The sequence below is a fragment of the Urocitellus parryii genome, chromosome 6 (assembly GCF_045843805.1).
Source record: "Urocitellus parryii isolate mUroPar1 chromosome 6, mUroPar1.hap1, whole genome shotgun sequence".
Classification (NCBI taxonomy): Eukaryota; Metazoa; Chordata; class Mammalia; order Rodentia; family Sciuridae; genus Urocitellus; species Urocitellus parryii.
This window is the reverse complement of record NC_135536.1, coordinates 88,308,027-88,318,794: the sequence shown is the minus strand read 5'-3', so window position 1 is coordinate 88,318,794 and position 10,768 is coordinate 88,308,027. Positions and strand designations below refer to the sequence as shown.

At 51.1% G+C, this 10,768-nt stretch overlaps 1 protein-coding gene across 1 annotated transcript; it reads right to left on the bottom strand.

The window, feature by feature from the left end:
- Nucleotides 1-975: 975 nt before the first annotated feature.
- Vps18 (VPS18 core subunit of CORVET and HOPS complexes) lies at nucleotides 976-9,790 on the bottom strand. The gene is made up of 5 exons (XM_026391808.2): nucleotides 9,379-9,790; nucleotides 8,021-8,162; nucleotides 6,023-6,114; nucleotides 4,010-5,880; nucleotides 976-3,379 (listed from the first exon to the last, which is right to left on the bottom strand). The coding sequence occupies exons 1-5, from the start codon at nucleotides 9,467-9,469 to the stop codon at nucleotides 2,654-2,656; spliced, it is 2,922 nt and encodes a 973-aa protein (XP_026247593.1). The 5' UTR covers nucleotides 9,470-9,790; the 3' UTR covers nucleotides 976-2,653.
- Nucleotides 9,791-10,768: the final 978 nt, after the last annotated feature.

Genomic DNA, 10,768 nt, shown 5'->3' with positions numbered 1-10,768 from the left:
AGCCTGCAGACTGGTGGCCTCAGAGCCCCCTCCCAACCAATAAGGTTGATGCCAGGCCCTCGGCAAGCGACCCGGGCCTTAGGAGGAGGAGCAGGAACCCAAGAATCGGTGGTCTCGGGAGGAATGAGCTCATTTCTAGGCTGGCCAGGCTGAACCCCGCGCCTGTCAGGGCTGGTGCCCTTGGCTAGTCCGCCTTGGGAACAGGAGGAGGGAGGGCGGGTCGGCGGGGCCAGGGACTCCCAGCAGGCACACCCTCCGGTGACCACTCCCCCAGAAGCTGCGGTAGGGAGCGATGGGTGCGGGAATGCCAGTAGACAGCGCCTCCTAGTGCCGGAGGGCGACTGATCCCAGCGGCCCCTAGGGCCCTCTCAAGGGCGGGCCTCAGGAAGCACCTGCTCTTCAGGACCAGTGGCCGCCCTGTATCTCCCCCAGGTGGCTTCCTTGTTTACAGGCCTCCTGCCCTAGTCCCAGCGTCACTGCCTGTGGCCACTCCTCCTATTTCCAGTGACGGCTCCAGGAGCAGCTCATTCATCTTGGCCCCTGCCCACACAGCTGCTAAACCCCCCCCCCACATACACTTTTGGCCCTCCCCCAGGCTTAGGGCCAAAGCTCTGAGGACCTTCTCTGCGCTCCATTCCAAGCCTTGCTTGATTTCCAGGGATCTAAAAGCTGTGGCTTCCCGTTGCCCTGACTCACCGGAACCCCTTCTGTTAGTGCCAGAGAAGCCTGGGGCCTTTTCCCAGGAAAGAGGAAAAAGCCTAGGACCAGATGGGCTCACTTAGAAGAAGACAGAAGGGGCAGGAGCATCCCAGGCTGCTTTAGCCAAGCCCTCTGGGAGTGGGGAGCAATAGGGCAGTATTTGTTTAACTAACATGTATTAGGCACCCATTATGTACAAGGACAGAAATCCCAAGCTGTTTTAGCTAAATAAGCAACTGACCACACCAGTGGCAGACCAAGGTTTTATACTCAGTATTCACTGACAGTAGGGAAAAGGGAATCCCCTGAGCCCTCCTTTAGTTACATGTAGGTATGAGGGAGCCTTAGGCTACATAGGGAGGAGAGGAGCCCCTCAAATTTTCTTGGAACAGTTTAGGGTCCCCCACAATGGGACCCCTCTCCTCTATCTGCTCCTACTCTTGCTTCTGGGGAAAGTCGGGGAGCCTGGGAGTCATTAAATGGGCAGCTTCCACCCCTCTCAGTTGGCAGAGACTATAAAGAGATTCTATTCTAGAGGTTAGGGAACTCAGGAGGGTGATTCAACCAGGATTGTGGGAGATAAAACTCCTAGGAGAGGATTAGGCTGGAGAAGAGACAGGAACATTTGCAGCTAGGTGAGCTTGATCCCAGCATGATTACAGGAACACATTATTTTCTACCAATATGGGCCAGTGGATAGATCATACCCAGAGCCTAGCAGGAGGCTGAGGGTGGGACTGTCCACTGAGCAAAAGGTGCTGAACTGCTGTCACTGGAAGGCCCTGCTCTAGGACTCCCCAGGATGTGGCCTCCAGCTCCAAATAAGAAAGTATAATCTGGGAGAAGGGGCATGTCACAGGAGCAAGGTGAGGAGAAAAGCCAAATGCCATGAATAATGGCAATAGCAAAGCCAAGGCAGAAGCAGTGAATGCAGGTATCCAAGTTGGGAGAGGGCAAGTAAAATCTAGCATGTATAGGACAGTGGAGGGAAGAACAAGGGGTTTAGGGTTAACTGATTAACCAGTGGAGATTTCCAGAAAATTCTTGGGGCCACCAGGTAGGGAATAGACGAGGAAGTACCAATGACTTGAGAAACCAGTGCTCCAAGTTGATTGAGTTGGATGGATTCTGTGGGCAGCAGCACCACCTGTTGGCCAGAGGGAACTCTGTGATTTAAAATGATGGGCTATAATATAATCCTCAACTGAGTCAAAAGATAGAGGAGGGAGACAAGGAAGAAAGCAGAATCTGACAAGATCTTCCTGTCTTCATCTCCAGGTGAAGGACCATGTGCCATGGCTTGAAGGTCTGCAGGGCCCTGGCAGACTCCTTGTGGCATCCCAGCCCCTCCTACATCATTAAGCTTAGCATCAACAAAGCCATCAACTCCAGCGCCACCAATGCAGTGCAGACATTTTAATGCTCTCCCAATGTCTTCTATGAGGTCCCCAGCCCCAAGGCGCCCCTCATAGTGGAGGTCCAGAGTGTGCACCAGGGCCACCATTAGTATCACCTTCCCCACCAGAGCTCAGGAAGTGGGAGGGCTATCTTTTCACTTCTGGTACACCTGGGGCAGAGAGAAGAGGAGGCTTTCTCTGACAGAGAAAGGTTGGGAGTCCAGAGGCCATAAAGCAAAGAAAGAAGGGTATTCGCAATCCAGAAGAAAAACAGGGTGGGGAATGACAAGGACAAAGGAACTGTTAGATACAGGAGTGGGAGTGAATCCAGTTTCTGACCTCTCCAGGCTGGTGGCCTGAGTAACAGCAGTTCTAAGGTGGGTCTGAAGCACAGCAGGCAGCTGGCAGAATGCCCTCACCCCTGACACTTCAGGATGACAGTTCTATTCCCACTCCCCAACATAACCACAGATGACTGAGCACAGACAGGGTGTGGCCATCCCAAGAGGGCCAAGTAGCAGCTCCCCATGCCTGCCCGTTCTTCACAGGACACCCTTCTACAGCCAGCTCAGATGCTCCTCCTCATAGCGCTGGGGGTCAATGAAGGGCCGGTCAATAGAGCGGATCATCAGCTCCCCACAGTATACACACTCAGCAGCCACCAGTTCATCTAGATCAGCTTTGAGCTGCTCTCGGCTGGGCCCTCCTGCTGCAGCCCCACCCTCAGCCTCCTTGGCTCGGGCAGAGCCCTTGGCTGGTGGGGGTGCAGCCCCCAGCTTCCGCTGCAGCTCCTCAAGCCGGGCCTGCTTATAGGCAGGCAGGCCAGGCCGCACGGCCTGCAGTAGGCAGTCAGCATGGAACATGTGGCCACAGAGAAAAAGGTAAAAAGGGCGGTTAAGCAGAGGGAAATCACAAGTGGCGCATTTGTCCTGGGGCTCCACAGTGCCATAGCGGCCCCGTAGCTCCTGCAGGTCTCTCCGAATGCGCTGGGCGCTGGCTGTGGCCTCTTCCATCTCTCGCTGCAGCTCCTGGATATGATGGTTATAGGCCTTAAGTGAGCTACAGATCGCCTCCTTGAAGTGGTCAATGGTGACAAAATCAGGAAAGAAGGGTAGCACATCCTCGATCTTGAGCAGGGGGCAGCTGGCCAGGCAGGCCATAGCTGTCTGCACATCTTCCTCCTCCTGCACCACATGCCGAGCAATCTTCAGCCACAGCTTCTTTCGTAGTTCCTCATCCTCCTCAGGCAAGTCTGCACACTGCTTGGCCAGGTCCACGTCTACCTGTGGGGAAACTGGGGGTGTTAGGGTCAAGCCCCCTCCTCACCCAGGAAAGAGACTACAAGATAGACAGATGCCCAGGGAGAACCAGAGCCAGTAATGGGCCTGTTCCTGTCACAGCTATGAAAAAGAAGCTACTTATGTTGGTAGGGCTCCAATTTCAGAGAATTTAAAAATTACTTGGGGAACATGTTTAAAATATTGATTTTTGAGTCCTATCCTCAGACATTCTGATTCAGTAAATTCTGGGTTCAGGCCCAGGAATTTACATATTAAATAGCATTTCATTTGATCCTAAGGCAAGTGCAATTCATAATTTGAGAAAGGTAACTCAGCAGCTTCTCCTTCTACTCATATGTATGTGCCAGGCATTGTTCTGAGCACTTTCTTTTTTTTTTTTTTTTTTTAATATTTTTTAGTTGTAGATGAACACAATACCTTTGTTTGTTTCTTTTCTTTTTTCTTTTTTTTTTTTTTTAAATAAGCACTCTACTGACTAAACTATACTCTCAGCCCTGATCTGTAATCTTTTTCTTGAGAAGCCAGCATCCTCTAGCCTTCTCCCCTGCCAACCCTTCAGTCTCTGAACCTACTGCTCTCCAGGTTCCTCTCCTGACTGGGGACAAAACTTACCTGCAAGGCTAGATCCACAGCTTCCTCATATAGTTCCAGCACTTTGTAGACATGGACACAAGCACGGTGATGGCCATGCTCAGCACAGAGCCGCAGCGCATACTTGAGATCATAATGTACACGATGTGGGCTGGCCCCAGCCTGCTCCAGGTAGGCCAGCAGCGAGGCTGGCTGGCCGCGGGCATACAGTGACAGCAGGTAGTTGTGAATGGCCTGCTCAGTCTCCCCAAGCACATTCACACAGAATTCCATGTAGCGGATGGCCTGGCTCACCTGCTGGGTCTCTCCACCCTGGCTATAGTTCACCAGGGCAGGGATGAGCTGCCGGGCATCCAGCCGGTTGCCCAGCTCAATCCAGGCGTCTACCAGCTGGCGAGGGATGTGACGAATGAGAATGGGTGAGAACTTGTAGAAAAGCTGGGGGTCACGGTGGCGAGAAAGCACAGCCAAGGCCTCCTCATAGGCCTCGTGCTGGCAGTGGTATGCCACCACCCGCTCATAGTCCTGCATGATCACTGCAAAGTATACCATGTGTTCCGTGTCCCCATGACTGGCAAGCAGCTCATGAATAGAGGCCCGGCTGGCAAATAGCCATTCCTTGTGGCGAGGGCTGATGAGGAAGGCACGGAAACGCTCCCGTGTTTCCCGGTAGAGATTCAGAGCCTCGGGGTCACCCTGCAGGGCCCCAAGCCGGCTCAGGTAGAGCTCTGTCAGCCAGGTGGTCAGCAGTGTGGCCTGGGTTCGCTCGGATGGCTTCAAACTGGCCAGTTTTCGCTGCAGGAACTCAGCCAGAGCCTCCTCCTGTCGGGCCTCCAAGAACTTAAGGGCAATCTCCTCAAAGTAGCTCTGGGTCAGGGCGTAGCAGCGGGCACTCTCCAGGTAGCGATGCTGGCGAAAGCAGAAGTCAGCCTCCCGGGCCAGGACTGTGTCCAGGCAGTCAGGCCGCTCTCGACAATATTCCTTGGCCAGGTCAAAGCGGTTCATGTCCAGGTAGGTGCGCCAGACATCCCGGGCTTCACGCTGCACATGGTAGCGGAAGACAGCGCGCTCAGTGTAGGCCCAGAGCTGGCCTGTGGAGGAGTCTTTCACCATGTGTTTGAGCGGCCCAAACTTCTCCAGGAAATGATCCCGCAGCACCACCTGCCCAGTCAGTGTGCACACTGCCTCCACCCGGTCGGCCAGCAGCAATAGGAAGTGGAACTGTGTCAGGACGATGGCTAAGGGTGGGCTGGCCCCGGGACCTACTCCCTCTGGGTATTCCCAGACTCGCTCCTCACTTAGAAGGGAGTCAGGCCGGCCACAGTCCAATGAGCCATACAACACGCCATCCCCCATCATCCAGGCAAAAGCCCGGGGTGCAGAGCGCAGCTTGGGGGTATAGAAGGCCAACTCACTGTAACCCAGGTTGCTGGGAAACTCACGGAATGGTGGTGGGTGATCTGTGTAGGCAGCAAAAAGCCCTGAGAAGCCCTGGGCCTCAGCCCCCTCTGCTGCTCGGCCTATGAACTGGAAGAGGCGCTGCCGAGTGGTAGCAATAACAAAGCCCCGCCCATCAGGGCCCCGTTCAGCCTCGAGGGAACACACAGGTGCTGGGCCTCCTTCTTCATTTAGCACGTACAATGGACGGAAGTAGAGATCTGGGGCAGGGCCAAAAAGTCCACCCTCACTGGCTGAAAGCTCTGCTTCGAAGATCTGGCCTTGAGCAGTGCCAACCAGGATGGGTCCCGTGCTACTCTCAGTGCCCAGTGCCTTGTTCCAACCTACACTCTCCACCAGCTGTCCTTTCCAGCGTGCTAGTGGCCGTACTTTCTGTCCATTACGGTTCACATAGAGGACCTCAGTGCTGCTCAGAGCAATCAGCAGATGAGAGCCTAGAGAGGACAGAATATGGCATCCTAGAGGATGCTGCCATTTCCACCCTTAGCCCCCTCCCGGCCCCTTCCCTCCTCAGATCCCACCCTCCCAGGCAGTGACTGACCCAGAAGTCCCTGTCAGATCTTCACCACCACTTACCAGTATGGTCCAGGAACATCTTGTGAACTTTAGCATCATCCTTACGCCCCAACTCTACATGGTTGGGTTCACTTGCTTTGCCAAGGTCAATGCTGTGGGGATAAGAGCCACAGTATCACTCTAAAGAAGGGAAGATCCTCTTTTGGATTGTGAAATTCTCTGGTAAAAGTCATAGTCATTCTTCCCTGAAATCTACATATACACCAAAATTCTGAATAAAATCCCAAAAGAACCCTGAAACATAGATCCTATTAAGAACCCTCAATTCTGAGAAATCTCCCACTTCATTCTGAGAAGTCTTTCCCCTATGCTCAAAAGATCTCCAGTGTGGGGCTGTGGTTGTGACTCAGTGGTAGAGTGCATGCCTAGCACCTGTGAGGCACTGGGTTCAATCCTCAGCACTACATAAAAAATAAATAAATAAATAAATAAAATAAAGGTATTGTGTCCATCTATACTTTTATAGGAAAAAAGATCTCCAGTGCATATGGGAGGCTTATCTCAGACTGCTGGGGTAAGATGAGAACAACAGAGTTGCTGGTGGTTACTGAGCACTTTCTATATATCAAGCACCATACCAAGAATTTAATCTAGTATTATCTCAATCTTCAAAATAACTTTGAATGTATCCATTTAAATTACATTTTTCTAATTAAATCCTTTCCAAGTTATATGCTTATTCTCACTAAAGAGTTAATATAAATATGCATAAAGAAAAAGGTAATGATTTGCTTTTCAAACATCATTCCCAACCTAGAAAATTGATGCTAACATCTTTTTTCATGTTTATAACATAAACAGGTTTTTGTTGATGTTATTACCAAAAAAGCCTTCACATGTGTATTAATTTGTAATGTGCTTTTGTCAATTTGTGATATTTCATGAACATTCCATTAGTTAACAACAGGTGCAGCTGTTTTTTTTGGCTTTGTTTTGGTTTTGGGGTACAAAGGATTGAACTCAGGGGCACTTGACCACTGAGCCACATCCCCAGCCCTATTTTGTATTTTATTTAGAGACAGGGTCTCACTGAATTGCCTAGCACCGCACTTTTTTGCTAAGACTGCTTTGAACTTGAAATCCTTCTGCCTCAGCCTCCAGGGCCACTGGGATTATAGGCGCACAGCACCTGGCTAGAATTCATTTTGTGAGACAGAGACTCTGTTTACCCAAGATGGTTTTCTAGATAGATAAACAATTTTGATGACACTTTTGTCATATATTATTTCTATTTCTAGTGGATATACTTCAGGACTCTATAGATTGTTCCAATGACCACTGTGACCAACTTGTAAGCTAGAGCTATATTTAACAGATGAAGGACCATGTTTACAGAGATTAGGTGACTTGCTAAAGATTCCATAGTTGGAATTGGGCACAGTGGCACACGCCTATAATCCCAATAGCTTGGGAGGCTGAGACAGGAGGATCATGAATTCAAAGCCAACCCCAGCAATGGCGAGGTGATAAGCAACTCAGTGAGACCTTGTCTTTAAATAAAATACAAAATAGGGCTGGGGATGTGGCTCAGTGGTCAAGTGCCCCTGAGTTTAATCCCTGGTACCTGCCCTCCAAAAAACGATCTCATAGCTGGGATTAGGCATAGTGGGGCATAACTGTAATCCCAGCTACTCGGGAGGCTGAAGAAGAAAGACTGCAAGTTTAAAGTCAGCCTAGGCAATTTAGCAAGACCCTATCTCAAAATAAAAAGTAAAAAGGAGGTGGGTAGGGATGTAACTTAATGATAAAGTGCCCCTCTGCTCAATCCCTACTACTGAAAAAAAAAAAAAAAATTCCATAGCTCCTAAGTGGTACCGCTGGAATCTGAATATGTCTGTCTGATTCTTAGCTACTACTACTACACTATGTTGGTTCAGGAACAAATAGAACACATCCTTAAAATTCCAAATCCACTGCTTCCCTTGCCCCGAATGAAAGAAAGGCCCCAACTAATACCCTTCCATTCCCTATTGCAAAAGCTTTTGGGATCTAAATTACCGGAGCAGTGAATCCTTGCCCAGGCTCATGCAGAGCTGATTGCAGGAGACCACAAGACTGGTGATACGCTCAGAAGGAGTAAAGTCAATGCGCTGCTTTGTGAAGATGGGCACTTCCTTCTCCAGCTGGGCATTCACATACCCTACAGGCAAGAAGTTTAGAAAACACTAGTTATGGGGCTGGGGATGTGGCTCAAGTGGTAGTGCGCTCGCCTGGCATGCGTGCGGCCCGGGTTCGATGTTAAGCACCACATACAAACAAAGATGTTGTGTCTGCCAAAAACTAAAATGTAAATAAAATACTTTAAAAAAATCTCTATTTAGACTTTATAAAAAAAAAAAAAAAGAAAACACTAGTTATGGAAGAGACAGGCAACAAAACCAAACAAAAAACCCCAAGAAACAACAGTGCTACATGAAATTCTCCCAGTAGTTCCTCCCCATCCACACTTTGTTTAACAAATAGTTTGAGATCAAGTCGTTTGTTGTAAGGGTCTTGGCCTCTTCTCACACTTCTGACAGCAGGGAATGGTTGATTCTTGATCACCTGAGATGCTATTACAGCAGGATGTACCTAGTTCCAGTGGTAATGGGAGGAGAGGAGGGTGTGAGTCTTACAGGGAGTTGATTTGAGCATTCTCTTTTATCAGTCTTTGGTCCCACAACCCCTGTTTAGCTTAATCCCAACTTCATTATCTATCTCCTCCCTGAACATGCAGTAGTGAAAAAACAGTGAGTTTTCAGAAGCCTGAAGGCAGAGGGAGCCCTGGGGAACCGCTCCAATCATTGGTGTTAACAAAACTGCAGCAGCTTTCTCACTAGACAATTGCTCAAAATGTGACCAGCTCTCTGCCAACTCTGCACTACTTTCTACAAAAATTTCCCCGAACACAGCTCTAGCTAAGGCCAAGAATATCTCATCTCCATTTCTCCCAGATCAGTGACAAATTCTCTTTAGGACCATCCCTCCTTCTACAACATTCCTTTTCCACAAATTTCATTATCCTATTCTCACTCGGGTATGGTGGGAAAGCAGAAAAATCAGGTATCAGGAAAAAACTGTATTCTATTTTCGATTCTCCCAACAGCTCAACTGCGGCCCTGTAGGCAAGTATTTCCTTAACTGAGCCCCACTTCCCTCTTTAGAAAGGACCCTAGTGGCAGGCCCTAGATCATGCGGCTGCTCTTATGGCTCTTTCAAACTTCCACCATTCGCCAGCTGGGAGCCAAGAGAGCTGGAGGAAAATAAGGAGTCGCAAAATTCAAGTTCCGGAGGTGATTCCGAGTTTTTGGAGCCGCCCTTCCCGCTCATGCCCCAAAGGTGCCAAAAGGGGGCATCGGCGCCCCTTTCTTTCTTACCCGAGTGGGGGATTGCCACATTAGGGCAGCCGGGTTGCAAGACAGCGGAGCGCGACAGCGAGTCCTCATACTCATCCAGGATGGACGCCATGGTGTTCGACCTCTGGGTCCTTCGTCCGGGGCGCGGAGATCACGACTGGGCTGCCCCCAGGGATCCCCGTCGCCCCGGACTGGAAGCTGCGACTCCCCAGCCTCTGACAGATCCTGGGAACCAGCCACCGCGGCCTCCTTGGACGTTCTCGCTCTCGCTTTATAGAGAAAGAAGGTGGGAGAGTCCTTCCCCTTGAATCTGGAGCAATCTTGCACCCCACTCGGCCCCCAAGTGAACCCAAACTCCTCTTAGCCGATCCCCCCAACCTCGCCCGGCAGCTCAGCTGACTCCCGCTCCCCTGGCGCACGCCTATGGCGTAACTTCCGGGTTCTCAGAGCCCCGCGTTTGCGGGAGCAGTCAGCCGCCGGGCCTCCACCCGCAGGCGCCGCAGGGGCTGCGAGGGCGGGGTGGGGCCAAGGCGGGTGCGCCCCTAGTGGCCCGAGCGCCGCCGGCTGGTGGGCGTGCCCTGCCTACCAAGCCCCCCCCGCCAGGCCCTGCTGCAGTTCCGGGTCTCGACACCAGGGGGAAGTCCCGGCTTTCTCAGCCTCTTTCCTGACGCTCCCCGCGCAGTCCAGCCTCAGTGTAGCGGTTTCGCAGCTCTCAAGGCCAGGCTTCCCCTTCTCAGATGGTCTGCTCAGCCTCTCCAACAGCCCGCTGCCTAGATACCCTCCCTAGGACCTCCTGTTCCTTAATCTAATATTATTTTTGTCTACCTTCACACGACACAGGCAAAGCCAGGCGAAGTGGCGGTGATCCCAGGTAGTTGGGAGACTGAGACGGGGGTGGGGGGGTGATAGGGTAGCAAGTTTGAGGCCAGTCTAGTCTTGGCAAGTTTAAGTAGCAACTTAGCAAGACCTGTCTTGGTAGCTGCGGTGGACCAATAAATAGATCATTAATATTAGAAGTGATTGAGATCACTTATGCATAAGGTCACTGGATCCACAAATGAGCATCCCTCTGTGCCAGGTTCTGGGGACATGGCAGAGAGAACAAAACCAACCAAGGTCTCTGGCCTCATGGTGCGCGGCCATCGACGTGGCCACCGGACTGTGGGAACACGGAGGAGCAAGGAACATATACCCAAAAAGCCTAGCAGGAATGAAGGACAAATGGAGGTGGTGGAAAAGGTGAGAGCCACTAGCCAAAGTCAGAGAAGTAATCCTAAGGCCCAGAAATTTGAGGGGTTGGACCAGGTGTGTCGGTGCACATGTGCAATCCAAGATGCTGGGTAGACTGAGGCAGAGGATGGGGAGTTAAAAGCCAGCCTCAGCAACTTAGTGAGGCCCTAAGCAATTTAGC

Bases quoted from the DNA above. Each gene is read 5' to 3' on its own strand.
- Vps18 (XM_026391808.2), bottom strand. From the start codon at position 9,469: ATGGCGTCCATCCTGGATGAGTATGAGGACTCGCTGTCGCGCTCCGCT. The intron at 8,163-9,378 runs GTAAGAAAGAAA...TCTTGCCTGTAG, and splicing joins TGTGGCAATCCCCCACTCGG to GGTATGTGAATGCCCAGCTG. The intron at 3,380-4,009 runs GTAAGTTTTGTC...GTTTCCCCACAG, and splicing joins CTGTGGATCTAGCCTTGCAG to GTAGACGTGGACCTGGCCAA.